Consider the following 15862-nt stretch of genomic DNA (forward strand, 5'->3'; position numbering starts at 1 on the left):
CCCATTTAGAGAAATCCTGTTAAACACTTGTTTGAATAATTCTTTCACTATAAAAAAGCATTGACCTGTATGAAAGGGGAGAGCAAGATGAAGGACTTATTGGCTCTCTCTTAAGTTCAAAGTCAATTTGCTCACTTGTCCAGGAATCTTTTTTTTTTCCATGTTGTACACTAAAATTCTTTGGAAAAACTCAGATCCTAGCTGTCTATAGAAAAAGTAAATGACTAAGAACTTGTTGATGAAGCTGGATCTTTGAAGTTAATTCTTTAGTCAAGTATCAGCTTGACCCATTCTTCCTATCACCAACCAAAGGATTTGACATTCCTGCATGTGCTTCACTTGTACAGTTGTACTCCACTTCTTGATGAGGCATGACTATTAGAGCACCAAATTACTTTCCATGTAGGTGCCTAAATTAATTCTTTTTATTGTCCTTACATGTTACTTAGACAGTGAAGTCTACTCTTTAATAATCTGTAGAAGTTTGACGAAGTCACAAAATTATGTAATAAATAATCAGCATATATCATGTATGTATATGTTTATACATAAATAACTAATTTGTTGACTTTTTGCCTCATTGACAAACTTCAATCTACTACATCTTCATTGATTGTAACAGAAGGATTGACAGAGGAGCTGAGAGATTATAATCCATTATAAAAATCACAACATGCATGCAGCTTGTTGGCATATATACATTTGAGGTAGGAATGTATAAGATGAAAGGTCCTGTGACTATTATGCATAGAATGATGAGCATATCAAAATTATTCCTCCTTGCATTTCTAGGGGGTTTTCCCCTTATAGTTGTGGTTCATGCACAGGTCCCTTCAGGTTTGCAAACACTTTCTTGAAATTTCAATACAATCAATATATTGTTGTTACACTAAACATATAGCTAACCTCTGTGTGTGTGTGTGTGTGTGTGTGTGTTAGGTTTCATAAGCATAGATTGTGGAATACCTAAAGATTCAAACTACACAGATGGAACAACAGGGATATACTATATTTCAGATGCAGGTTTTGTGGACACTGGTGTAAGCAAATCTGTATCCCCTGAATTTAAGACTGACACACTTGAACAGCAGTTCTTGTATGTTAGAAGCTTTCCTGAAGGGACCAGAAATTGCTACACTACAAGACTTGCAAGAGGGAGTGGTAATAAATTTTTGATTAGGGCAAGGTTCTTTTATGGGAACTATGATGCTCCAAATGTATTGCCAGAGTTCGATTTGCACCTAGGAGTTGATTTCTGGGACACAGTGAAAGTGGATAATTCATCCTCTATCATTTGGAGGGAGATCACACATGTTCCTTCCATGGACTACATACATGTCTGTCTCATAAACACAGGCCTTGGAACACCTTTTATATCAGCAATAGAGATAAGACCTTTAGATAATTCTTTGTATGAAACTACATTAGGATCACTAAACCTCATCGGGCGTTGGGATTTTGGTTCAATAACAAATCAATTTGTCAGGTAATCTTTTTGTGTTAATAGTCTTTTTGTTAAGAACTAGGAAGAATCAGATGTATAATATTTTTAATTTCTAAGTACTGAATTAAACATCTTGCTATGACATTATTAATCTCTCTCTTAGGTACAAAGACGATGTTTATGATCGAATATGGAAGCCCTTTAATTTGGGTAACACCACGGCGGTGTTAAGTACATCGTCCACGGTTGATGCTCTAGGTTCCAACCTATTCCAGCCACCATCTGTTGTCATGAGCACCGCCATTATGCCAATAGATTCTAATGAAACGTTGTACTTCTGGTGGAAGCCTAAAAATGACACTGACAAAGTTTATATCTACATGTACTTTGCTGAAGTTGAAATCTTGCAACCCAACCAGTCCAGAGAATTCGACATTTATATAAATGGGAAACTATGGTATGCAAAGCATGTTGTTCCCTCTTATTTATCCACATTAACAGTATACAGCTCAACAGCTGAGAGTCATTCAATGTTCAACATTTCACTCACCAAAACCGATAATTCAACCCTTCCACCCATCATCAACGCCATCGAGATTTTTACTGTGAAACAGCTTCTACATTTACAAACAATTGACAAAGAAGGTTTGATCTTGCCAACTATTATTTTTTCAGTCTCATTTTTGTGCCTTTTCTTCTCATGTTCAACCTCTTTCTCAAATATTTTTGGAAATTTAGTTGCTGCTATCATGAGCATCAAATCAATATATGGACTGAAAAGAAACTGGCAAGCAGATCCATGTGCCCCTGAAGATTATGTTTGGGTTGGCGTCACTTGTAGTTATGATGGTTCTGATCCCCCAAGGATCATATCTTTGTAAGTGTGCGTGCTATAAAAGTACCATATGAACTTTATATCATAACACTCACTGAACAAATCTATTTATTTTTGTAATTAGAAATTTGTCATCAAGTGGATTGACAGGGGAGATAGCTCCTGACATGTCCGATCTGACAATGATACAAACTTTGTAAGTATATATGTTAGTCTCGCATGAACAATTAAGATGTCAACTTCATAATGATATATGCAACTCAAATCCAATTTACTTTAGAAATAAACTAATTTAAACTATGCTTATTTCAGGGATTTGTCAAACAACAACTTAACCGGAATGGTGCCTGAATTTCTCTCAAAACTGACTTTCTTAAAAGTCTTGTAAGTTACTTGGGAATGGGACTCAAATATAAGTTTATTTGTATTAGAAATGGAGGTCATGTTTGCTTTTTTTGCAGAAACTTGAGTGGAAACAACTTCACTGGTTCAATTCCAGCAGAGCTACTTGCAAGGTCAAAGAATGGATCATTATCATTGAGGTTTGCCCTTTTCTTAAAAACCATGAACCTAACGTACCAAAATTTTGAATGAACTCCCCCTTCAGCGCCAAAGGTGCTTTCAAGAAGGGGAAAAAAAACAATTGTTTGTATTATTTCTCTTTGAAGTAGTGAATCATCAAATATCTACACAATTCATAGGTTTTATTTTATTTTATTTTATTTTTTGTGGTTAAAACACAATTCATAGTTATTAGATCCTTAAGGGTATAAATAGTTATAGCCAATATAGTATAGGATGCGATTAACATTTATGAATAATGATAAAAATAACATTGATCATCAAAAACAGCTTCAATGGAAGTGGAGGTGAAAACACAAATTCTTGTCAATCAGTTCCATGCAAACAGAGGAAAAAGAACAAAGTTGTTGTTCCAATAGTAGCATCCGTTGTTTCCATTTCCCTGCTATTAACTGCAATTGTGGCTGCTTTATGGGTCATAAAAAGGAGAAAACAAGGTACGAGAACCATGACCCATAATTGAACAGAGATTTTTCTAAATCACACCCAAATTTCATAGTAAAAGTTTTTCTCAATTGAAGTATCTTTATTGAATTTGATGTGATCTCAGTAGTCAGAAAGGTAGATGCTGAAACAAACCAAACAGAAGGGTCGTCCTTGGTGGTAAAGAATAAAAAATTTACATACTCTGAGGTATCGAGTATTACCAACAATTTTCAGAGGGTTATTGGGGAAGGAGGATTTGGAACAGTTTACCATGGCTATATAGGTGACTCTCAAGTGGCTGTAAAGATGCTCTCTGAATCATCAATTCAAGGGTACAAGGAATTCCAAACTGAGGTAAGTTGCAAAACTCAAACAACTTTCTACTCCATCAATACACACGGAAGACATTTTCATGAAGTTATTGTTTAGTACAACCTCACAAAATTTGAGCTCATCAAATTATAGTAGTTTATGTTGAACTAAATGTGGCTTTATGTTGCAGGCCAACCTTCTTATGAGCGTTCATCATAAAAACTTAACTTCGCTAGTTGGATACTGCAATGAAGGCACCAAATTGGGAATTATCTATGAATACATGGTTAATGGAGACTTAGAAAAGCATCTATCAGGTATGCATAATTTGGTTTCTTAAATACAAGTCAACAGACAATAATAAATATGTAGACACCACTTGCAATAAAATGGTATCCAAAAAAATGAAGTGGCCAGAAAGAGGGGAAGAACCAGATAAACTCCAAGAATTTTAGGGGTGGCAGGATTTTCAATGTGTCTTTGACAAGGATACTGTTGGAAACGGGGGCATTAAAAACATAAACTTTGGATAAGATTTGAAATAGATTCCGTTAATAATTTTTTACGGATCTCTAGACAAGCGCGTTTCTCTCCGTAAGGAGATGAATGTGGTATATTTACTTTCTGAAATCCGTTTCCGGATGAATGAGAAATTAGCTCCAAAGTGTGGTGTTTTGATAAGCCTAAATGGGTATGCAAAATGTGGGAAGTGTTTGTCCCACATGGAAAAAATGTTGAAACAAATTGAAATTTAAATAAGCTGAGTTTAGGATTTGGGCTTGGGCTTGGGCCTAATTGTAAAGTCCAGATTATTTTTTTTTTGGAATTTTGGATTGGGGGCCTAATTTTGGGCTGGGCTTATTTAAATGGGTTTCACAAATGAGTAGGGTTTTTGGGTGGTTGGTTTTTTGAATTAAAAAAACTACTTTTTAGTTTTTCTAAAAGGTTACACCTTTTAAATTAAAAAACCATATTTTAGTTTTTTTCTAAAGGGTTACACCTTTTAAATTAAAAAGCCACTTTTAGTTTTTTCCAAAGGGTTACACCTTTTCCGAACCATCATAACCCATAGTTGCACCCACTCGAAAAGGCACATTGTAACCTATTGGAATGGATGTGTCTATTGGTGAACAGACACCATGTGAACCATTGCAACCTATTGGAATGGATGTGTCTATTGGTGAACAGACACCATGTGAACCATTGCAACCTATTGGAATGGATGTGTCTAATGGTGAATAGACACCATGTGAACCATTGCAACCTATTGCAATGGTTGTGTCCAATGATGAAAAGACGCACCCCATCCGAAAAGGCATTTCTATTTCTATAAATACCCCCCTTTAGATCATTTGCAAGTCATTCATTTTCATTTTCTTCTATCTCCCTCTCTAGACTAGAACCCAACCCAAGTGGGTTCAAACCTTAGGTTAAGTGGTTCGAGCCACTTCGATCCTAATCCAATTTCATCGAGCTATATTAAGATTGGTCCGAACCATTTGGTTCGGATTACACCCAATTCAGCATTTATATAGTATATAGATGCATTTTTTAGTCAGAGAGAGTATTACACGGAGAAGGTTCGCCGTATCCACGAGTTTGTAGTGCTGCTACTGGTGGATGTAGACCGTTGTATCCTGGGAGATAGACGCCACTGAGTCCGTTAGCACCATAGCGGGGCGAATCTGTCTTAAGGACATAGTATCCAATACTAGCCTCGGTCCAGGTTCATTCCTTGCATATTATTATTATTTTATTGCTTTATTTTGTATATTTAATTAAATATAGAGTTGCATATTTAATTAATGATTTATTAGCATATTGTTAATTATCTCATGACATATTAGTATAAAGGTTGTTATATCTTAAAAGTCACATTAAGCATATATTTTACAAACAATCTTAAGACAGAATCCTTCCTTGCGTAGATTTTATTATATATTTCTATTTAAGATATAAATAAGTAGATATTATACTAATAGTTGAGATATGATAAAATAATGTTATAGACATTATTATATGATAATATGTTAAATATTAATGCATTCAATATTACGTGAAATTGAAGCATGTTATATAAGTAGATTATTGAATTATTCAATATTGGTTGAATTATTTAATTTTGTAATATGATATTATGAAGTATATGACATTACCTTAAACATGTACCAACTAGAGGTGGAAAAAAGTACTTCGTTACTTTTATCATTGGTTGCACAAGATACCGTTATGTGTATTTGCCACGAAGCAAAGATGAAACCTTAGAAATGTGACATCATATGAATTATGGAAATGTTGAAAACCTTTCTATAAATTCTTAAAAGTGTGGGGGTGTCTATTTAAGGTTGCAGATCTTACTCCTATGAAAAGTTAAAGTGAGACCTATAATGTGGCAACCTTGTGGGTGGGTGTGCCGTGGGCGGGTGCAAGAGGCACTGACATGTTATCACATTGAGCAAGTTACAGGTGCACAGTCCCACACCACCTACGTAAGGGAAAGGTAAAGTGATTTTATGTAGTGGTGTTATCTCCAATTGGTACGAGGCTTTTTGAGATAAAATCCAATAATAAAATCGTGCGGGCTGGATCCCAAAGTGGACAATATCATACTATGTGATGGAGTGGATCGTTACATAAAACCTTTGATAGGTTATAACATCAGTGCATATCATTTTCTTGTAGGCTAGAACGTCTACATCTTTTGGTCCTAATTTTCTAGCATGTTTATTGGAGAATGAGCCACAAATCTTTTTTCTTAGATTAGTTATGTGATATAATTAATCATATGGTATAATATTATTTATCTGAGTTCAATATTATTTATATAAGTGCTTACTTTTAATTGAGATTATAATATTAAACTATGTAGTAGAATTACTTAATGTGCATAGTAATTTAATTTTATAATATAGTTGATTTAATGTTTGATATTATTAATTTGTATGAGTTCATGACTGGTTTGTGTATTTAATACAACAGACAAAAATTGACTAGTCTAGCTATGTCAATTCTCTTGATAGTCAAGGGAAAAAGATCTATACTAGTGTTTAAAGACACGTATAGCTGTGAATGGGCTGAATAAGATAAGATTTTTCAACAACTTTAAAGTGTTTAATGGAAAATGTTATGGATACAGTAAGCAAGTACACTGAGATAAGATTTTTCAACAACTTTAAAGTGTTTAATGGAAAATGTTATGGATACAGTAAGCAAGTACACTGAGACAAGCTAAATCAAGCTAGTTAGCTATAATGTACAATTTAGCTGAAAGCTAAAATGTTACTAAGTTGCAAACTAGTTAGATTAGCTATAAGTTAAAATGATTAATGAGGTGCACAGAACCTAAGAGGAAGATGGAAAATCTGTTAGTTGGTTCTAGCTCTCAACTTGGTAGTGAAAAAAAAAAAAAAAAAAAAGAACACGAGGGTGACGAGTAGCTATTTTAGCCATAAGCTATTTGAGCTATTCATCATAGTTGCTCATGTAGGAGAGAATAATATTACTTGTAAAGTAATAGTTTTTGAAGAATATTCTTCAAAACAAATTACTCTACTACCAAGATAGACCACTTAGATAAGTGTGTACTAAAGGTATGAGCTACTAGAATTGCTAGCTAAACAAACTTAACTTCAAGCTAGCGTTAATAACTGAAAAGTAGGTGCTCATAATAATTTAGTAATGAGATATGAGAAGAGTGTGTAATAATACTTGAGAAGTGAGTGCTCACTCTGTAGTGATTGTATCCAAAGCTTAAATAATAAGATAATTATTTGCTTAAATGATTGAGTTATGTGATGTGTGACACATGAAAGGTTATAACATGTTAATATGACTGACTTAACATGAACCTAAATATGAATAACTCAATTTATAAATATAAAAGAAGTAAAATCAAATATATTAATTCGAGCCCATTGTAATTAATATCTTTAGCATTAATTCACGGTATTGTCGGTGAATTATTATAAGAATATGCTAAAGATAAAGTGAGTACATATGCACTAGAGACTGTTATATATGCTTGTTGAGAAGCGAATATGGAACCTTGAAAAGGTAGATGAGGTGAAGTATTTAATATATGGTACTTTCATAGTTGAAAAATCATAATAAATACATTAGAGATAAAATTTCAGGATTATCTCAAAGTTGTGGGGAGATATTATCCATAGATGAAATTTGTTACGAGTCACTCATCTTAACAGAAATACTTATAAATGTGGGGGGTTCCAAGTCCTAAGAGCTTTATGATAGAACCAAAAATCATTTATATTATTATAACAATAGTATGTGCATATTATTTTCTATGAGGAAAATATTATGGAACAACTAGAAGAGTTCTTTTTTCAGTTGAAGTGCTGAGTTATTTGTTCCAGTTGAAAAGTCAAGTGTGTAAGCTTATAAGTCCTTGAATGGATTAAAGCTACTACCGAGACAATGACATAAATGTGATGCGTAAGTCATTGTATGCCTTAAAATATAAATGATATACTGATTGGTATATTTGATATGAAAGATTTAACATCTGATAATATAGTATATTCTCAATAGAGTGAGATTGAGATAATACTAGTTATGATAACAAAAGCCTAGCTAACTTTTGTAGATGTAAATCTCAAATATATATACTAACCAAAGTATATCATTGGTTGAGATTGTAAGGCAACTTAATAACTGTGTTTAATTGCACATTTTCAATTCAGGATCGGATCACTAAAAAATAATAAATTGGGTAGTTGAGATACACCCTAAATCCAATATTGCATAGATCGAGGTATCTAACTAAATTGGAGGTGTAACAGTGATGCAATCTGGATATGGGATATTAAAGACTTCAAATCCAATAGTGGATATGTCTTTTATATTAAAGGTGTAGTTCTATGTTCTTAATATAACTCAAAGTTAGAAACTTTGAATAAATCAAATAGGGAAGTCAATAGACTTCACTTAGAGGAAAATTCAAAGTAAGTCTACACCTGTGCCACTAAAGAAAATGATATTGCTAACAATAAGCAATTTTAGGGCACAAAGTATACAGTTGCTCTCACCTGGAGAAATCTCTGCAGAGTGTAATATTTCTAAACACAACCTTGTGGCCACATATAAAATTGAAGGTTGTACTAGAGAGCAATTGTACAGTTCATCGAGGGGAATGGGGTTTAAAGCCGAAAGCTAACCAGTCACCTTAATGGAAACCCAACCTAGCTGATTGGAGATCCCAAGATCTAGGTTCAAAGGGACAACAGAAATTCTGAGTGACTCACCAGAAGCACTGGGAATATATAAATCTTCTACCCATTTCTATGATGAGACAGTGCTGCCTACAACAATGATCAGGATAAGCTACGCTTTTAATGACTCTTATACCTTGAAAATTCAAGTGGGGTTTGGTAGGATACTCTTAATAAGAAGTCACCTATATGAGTGTGAAGTAAGGCCGCTTCTATGAGAACTATAAAGGCTAAGTTTTCTAGAGCACTCATTGAATACCAGGACTTGTTCAGGGCCAAAATGAACACAACAATGAGAACCAACTTTGTGAGGAAAGCTACTGTGTGTTTGTTATTGTCTTGGTTTACACAAACGGCTAAACAGTTCAAGACATCGCGTTCACTAGTTAGCCAGTAAATCCGATAGCAATACACTAGGGAAGGTTCAAAGCCAAAAGCCACCTATCCTGATGCAGTAACTTTTCGATTATACTCTCTCTAGTGTCTGCATAATCATCTTTTGCATTTTACGCAAATTTCCATTCATGTGGGGGATTGTTGGAAACGGGGGCATTAAAAACATAAACTTTGGATAAGATTTGAAATAGATTCCGTTAATAATTTTTTACGGATCTCTAGACAAGCGCGTTTCTCTCCGTAAGGAGATGAATGTGGTATATTTACTTTCTGAAATCCGTTTCCGGATGAATGAGAAATTAGCTCCAAAGTGTGGTGTTTTGATAAGCCTAAATGGGTATGCAAAATGTGGGAAGTGTTTGTCCCACATGGAAAAAATGTTGAAACAAATTGAAATTTAAATAAGCTGAGTTTAGGATTTGGGCTTGGGCTTGGGCCTAATTGTAAAGTCCAGATTATTTTTTTTTTGGAATTTTGGATTGGGCCTAATTTTGGGCTGGGCTTATTTAAATGGGTTTCACAAATGAGTAGGGTTTTTGGGTGGTTGGTTTTTTGAATTAAAAAAACTACTTTTTAGTTTTTCTAAAAGGTTACACCTTTTAAATTAAAAAACCATATTTTAGTTTTTTCTAAAGGGTTACACCTTTTAAATTAAAAAGCCACTTTTAGTTTTTTCCAAAGGGTTACACCTTTTCCGAACCATCATAACCCATAGTTGCACCCACTCGAAAAGGCACATTGTAACCTATTGGAATGGATGTGTCTATTGGTGAACAGACACCATGTGAACCATTGCAACCTATTGGAATGGATGTGTCTATTGGTGAACAGACACCATGTGAACCATTGCAACCTATTGGAATGGATGTGTCTAATGGTGAATAGACACCATGTGAACCATTGCAACCTATTGCAATGGTTGTGTCCAATGATGAAAAGACGCACCCCATCCGAAAAGGCATTTCTATTTCTATAAATACCCCCCTTTAGATCATTTGCAAGTCATTCATTTTCATTTTCTTCTATCTCCCTCTCTAGACTAGAACCCAACCCAAGTGGGTTCAAACCTTAGGTTAAGTGGTTCGAGCCACTTCGATCCTAATCCAATTTCATCGAGCTATATTAAGATTGGTCCGAACCATTTGGTTCGGATTACACCCAATTCAGCATTTATATAGTATATAGATGCATTTTTTAGTCAGAGAGAGTATTACACGGAGAAGGTTCGCCGTATCCACGAGTTTGTAGTGCTGCTACTGGTGGATGTAGACCGTTGTATCCTGGGAGATAGACGCCACTGAGTCCGTTAGCACCATAGCGGGGCGAATCTGTCTTAAGGACATAGTATCCAATACTAGCCTCGGTCCAGGTTCATTCCTTGCATATTATTATTATTTTATTGCTTTATTTTGTATATTTAATTAAATATAGAGTTGCATATTTAATTAATGATTTATTAGCATATTGTTAATTATCTCATGACATATTAGTATAAAGGTTGTTATATCTTAAAAGTCACATTAAGCATATATTTTACCAACAGATACTTAGTATATTGAGTGCATTTAACAATCAAAGATTGTTCCATCTTTAATGCTATGACAATAATGCTAAGTGTAATGTCTTGAGGATGAGATATCGACAGTTGGTTAAAACCTCTAAAGGCATTACTTATTGATCTAGAGGGTTAAGTTTTGTCAACACCTAATCACTCTTTGTGTGGTGAATGTTCGTGGTGTTTTTCGTAACAACGCGCATGCAATTCTTCTCACCTATGATACAGCGTCTTATTTTTCTCCTTTTGAAGTTCCATTTGACACTTTTCTCTGGTTAATCGCAATTTTAAATTACTAATTTGTGGATGCAGGTAGAAATTCAAATTTTTTGAGTTGGGAAGAAAGGCTTCAGATAGCAGTAGATGCAGCACTAGGTTAGAAAGCAGATGAATTCCATTTCTTTTCCATCTACTAGTCATTTTACATTTTTGATGCAAGTGTAACTGATTAATAAGATGTGGACTTGAATTGAAGGATTGGAGTATCTGCACCATGGTTGTAAGCCTCCAATAATCCACAGGGATGTGAAGACTACCAATATCTTATTAAATGAAAACTTTCATGCCAAACTTGCTGACTTTGGGCTTTCCAGAGTTATTCCCACTGAAGGTGGCACTCATGTATCAACAGTTGTTGCCGGTACTCCTGGATACCTTGATCCTGAGTAAGTATTTCCCTTACACAATCAACTCGAGGTTGTTCATTAAATAAACAAGTCAAACTATGATATTGTTTATAAAAGTTTAAAAAGTTATTAGCTAATTATTGGTATTTATCACTACCAAACACTGTAGCCTATTGGTATCTCCTCAATTTTCTAAAGGAATGGTGAGGGTTCGAATTCCCGTAGAGACAAATGGATGCGTGACTTTTCTTGCCAATGAAAAAAAAAAAAAGTTATTGGTATTTCTCAATCTACCAACTTTTTAAAACTATTTGAGTTGACTAACAAATTTCCAATCTAATTACAAAACTAATAAAAATCTCTATTCTGCCTTTTTCTTGGTGCAAAATGCCCATGTGATTTGTCTACATCTATGAAAATCATGTGTAAAGAATTTTATTTCCCTTCAAAAAATTAATTAAATTGTTAAGAACACGTGGATTAGACAATCAATTTTATTGAAGATTTAATGGAGGAATCAGTGGAGGAAAATATTTCAGTAATTGATGGTGTTTCCTATTATTGAAGATTTGGTGTTACTAGAAAAATCAATGGAGAAAAATCCTCCTTTTTTTCTTATTTTCTAATTATTTCCATTCTCATAATTTATTCTCCTATATAAAGGAGCCTCCACCATTGTATTGTGTATGAATTGAGAGAGTATTATAAAAGTGATGTAGCCCTTTGGGCTCTTTGTGCCGCAGATGTAAGCCTTAATGGTTAAACCACATAATATCTGTGTGTTTTACTCGTTTTATTTATCTATTCAGTTCCGTTTTATGCTTTACAACATGGTATCAGAGCCTAATTTCTCTTCCAAGGTTCGGACCCCTATTTTGGGGCATTCCCTTAGCATCTGATGTTGCTAAGGGTTTTTCGGTGCTATTTGTGACTTGTTTGGGTTGCTGGCTTGTTCGGCAGTAATATTATTTGCCTTTGTTGTGTCTCCGGCAGTTTTTATTGACTTGTTTGGGCTGCTGGTGAGTTCGGTAGCATTGTTTTTATCTTTGCCGTGTCTCCGGCAGTTTTTATCAATATGTTTGGGCTGCTGGTGTGTTCGGTAGCATTGTCCTCGCCTTTGCCGTGTCTCCGGTAGTTTTTTGTTGACTTGTTTGGGCTGTCGGTGTGTTCGGTAGCTTGTTCTTCGTCTTCTCTCTTCTCTCTTCATCATTCACACTTCTTGTTACTCGTCATCTCAATGGCTAGTTGGGCATTCATGCTCCAACTTGAGGGGGAGTATTGAAGATTTAATGGAGGAATCAGTGGAGGAAAATCTTTGTTGTTTCCTATTATTGAAGATTTGGTGTTAGTAGAGAAATCAGTGGAGAAAAATCCTCCTTATTTCCTATTTTCTAATTCTTTCTATTCTCATAATTTCTTCTCCTATATGAAGGAGCCTCCACCATTGTATTGTGCATGAATTGAGAGAGTATTATAAAAGTGATGTAGCCATTTGGGCTCTTTGTGCCGTGGATGTAGGCCCTAGTGGCTGAACCACGTAATATCTGTGTGTTCTACTCGTTTTATTTATCTCTTCACTTCTGTTTTATACTTTACAACAGATTTATCTTTAATTACCATTAATATGAACTATTCATGATTGGGATAAATGTTACTTATATTTTGGATTGCAGGTATTACACATCGAATAGGCTGACAGACAAAAGTGACGTCTATAGCTTTGGAATTGTTCTCTTGGAGATTATCACAGGCAGGGCAGCAATACCAAAAGGCAATGACAGTATTTACATAATTCAATTTGTTAGTTCCAAGCTTGCAAATGGGGATGTTAGGATGATTGCTGATCCGAGGCTACGGGGAGATTTTGATGTTAATTCTATTTGGAAAGCTATAGAATTAGCAATGGGTTGTGTGTCTCGCACTTCAGCAAGAAGGCCAACCATGAATTATGTGGTGATGGAGTTGAAGGAGTGTTTGGCAATGGAGATGGCTTGCCATGAAACAGAACCAAAAGATTCGATTGGACTGATACCTATGAATTTGGAAAGTGGACTAAGTCCCGCGGCAAGATGATATCTCTTCAAAAAGTATCGTTGTTGTTGGTGAACATTTTCTTTCTTCAATCAATGTCAATAAACTCAATTGAGACCTTTGCAAAAACCAACTGTTAGTATTTGTTTTCTCTCATTCTCCAAATTACTTCTAAGCATTAATATTTGTTTGCCTGCATTGTTTAGACAGATGTGTAATTCTTCTGAGACAACACTAATGATAATGTTATATTTCCACAAGGTGTATATAATATATTTCTTGCAATGTAGAGGACTATTTCATTATAGAAGCTTGGTTTGAAATCAAAGAACCCCTGTGCACCTCGGTTCAGTGTGATCTTTGTGATCACACATAGCTTTAAGAGCTTGACATTAATGACTGGAAATTCTTCTGCTTCTTCAGGATAAAAATAACCTTCATCATAAGTCGTGTAATGTTAGAGATGAATTTGAAATAAGGAAAACAACAAAATTAAATGTTTCATTGACTATTAAACCTTGGCATGCATTAGGTTTTCATCAAGTGGATTTAGAATCATAATTTGCGTTGGCACTTGAAGCAATCAAATTATATTGTTAGCACGTTGATATTAGTTTTAAGTTCCATATTTTGCATGTTAAAACTTTGGCAGTAGTGTTGCTGAGCAGCACACACTAGCCCTGCCATGAAAGCTTGCATGGTTCGTTACGATAAACACAGCGAACCAAGAAAAAATCACGAACATGACACTTACAAACAACATAAAGATTTAGCGTGGTTCTACACAAGTTGTGTTTACGTCCGCAATAAAGATCTGGCAAAAGATTTCACTACGCAAAAATTAGGAGACTACAAGTTTCAGCCCCCAAACCCTAATTGTCGCTCTCACTTTCTTGAAAATCTTGAATAAAGTTTTCCCCATAATGAAAGTTTCAAGTTCATGATGATCTTGAATAGTTAGAAAACTATTCCAAGTCTATTTGTTTACTGTGAAATTTAGTAAATCTTTTTTCAAATTCCATATCACTAATTTCTAATTCAGAATATGCTCACACAAAGAGGGAAGAAAATTAAAAACAAAAGAAGCCCATGGAAGCTGAAGAACATAAACAACTGAAGCAGAGAACAAATTGCAGAGAACCAACAATGGAAAGGCCCCAATTATGATAACAGTTGAGAGCGAATAAGCCATGTGAAGACCAAACCCATCCATCATAATTAGCAGACTTGACTTGAGGCTGAACTAGGCTCCACCATTGAAAACCAGAGCTACCCAAAAAACCTTATAAATAAACAAAGAAGAAAACCTTCACGCATTAGCTGAGGACACAAAACCATGTACGAAAATTTGAGAACAGAGTTAGGGGCATTCTGCAAACCTAATGATCAGAAAATTAGACTGGCAATTAGAGACACATTCTAAAGAACAGGGGGAATATCTGATGAGCTCCACAATTTCTTTTTGAATTGTCTGAATGTCTCTTGTAGCTATTAGTGTCCATCCTGTGATCTCTCTCTCCAAATTGAATAAGTTACTTCAGCAAGAGATATCTTCCTACAAGGCGGAATTCCCTTTCCTTGAGGCCAGCCTCAATAGGATTTTCGTGACACTGGAGTCTGTCATGTGTCTGGACTCTGGAGGGATTAGTCTCACCCAAAAAGTTTGGAACACCCCGCTAATCATTATTGGAGAAGGATTAGCCCTTCAGATTAGAAACACCATGCTGGATGATATTATCCAACCTTTGGGAAGGCCATTGCAAAGGGGAGCAAGATGAAGGACTTGTTGGCTCTTCTTAGGTTCAAAGCCAATTTGCTTACTTGTCCAAGAAATTTATTTTTTCCATATTGTGTACACTATAATTCTTTAGTAGAACTCAGATCCTAGCTGTCTATAGAAAAAGTAAATTACTAAAAACTTCTTGATCGGGCTGGATCATTGAGATTCTTTAATCAAGTGATACTTGATTGACCCATTCTTTCCATCACCAACCAAAGGATTTGACATCCCTGTGCTTTCTTTAATATTGGAGCAGCCAAATTACTTTCCATGTATGTGCCTAAATTAACGCTTTTTATTGCTGTTGTGATGAAGACATGTTTAAAATAGAGAGTGAAGTCTCAACTCTTTAATGATCAGCTGAATCTTGACAAAGTCACAAACTTATATAATAATTGATCAGCATAAATGTATTTGTTTATATATATATATATAACAAATTTGTTGACTTGTATACCTCATTGACAAACTTGTATCCACAACATCTTCATTGTAACAGAAGGATTGAAAATTTGACAGAGTAGCTCAGAGATTTTAACCCATTATAAAAATTCACAACATGCAGCTTAAATATTAGCATGCATATGATGTAGGAGTATATAAGATGAAATGTCAAATGACTATTTTGCATCAAGAATGTGAATAGA

The 15862-nt window shown here is 34.8% G+C and overlaps 1 protein-coding gene across 1 annotated transcript; it reads left to right on the forward strand.

Annotated features, from left to right (window-relative positions):
• The first annotated feature begins 607 nt into the window (after positions 1-607).
• LOC132286292 (probable LRR receptor-like serine/threonine-protein kinase At1g05700) lies at positions 608-13719 on the forward strand. Its single transcript, XM_059788608.1, has 13 exons — positions 608-837; positions 940-1486; positions 1608-2089; positions 2183-2321; positions 2404-2475; positions 2592-2663; positions 2741-2821; positions 3132-3298; positions 3412-3641; positions 3790-3916; positions 11091-11153; positions 11254-11443; positions 13078-13719. Exons 1-13 carry the CDS (start codon positions 678-680, stop codon positions 13475-13477), a joined length of 2730 nt encoding a protein of 909 aa, XP_059644591.1. The 5' UTR covers positions 608-677; the 3' UTR covers positions 13478-13719.
• Positions 13720-15862: the final 2143 nt, after the last annotated feature.

The sequence above is a fragment of the Cornus florida genome, unplaced genomic scaffold (assembly GCF_030987335.1).
Source record: "Cornus florida cultivar Cherokee Brave unplaced genomic scaffold, ASM3098733v1 CherokeeBrave_3.0.0_Hap2_Chr11, whole genome shotgun sequence".
In the NCBI taxonomy this organism is placed as follows: Eukaryota; Viridiplantae; Streptophyta; class Magnoliopsida; order Cornales; family Cornaceae; genus Cornus; species Cornus florida.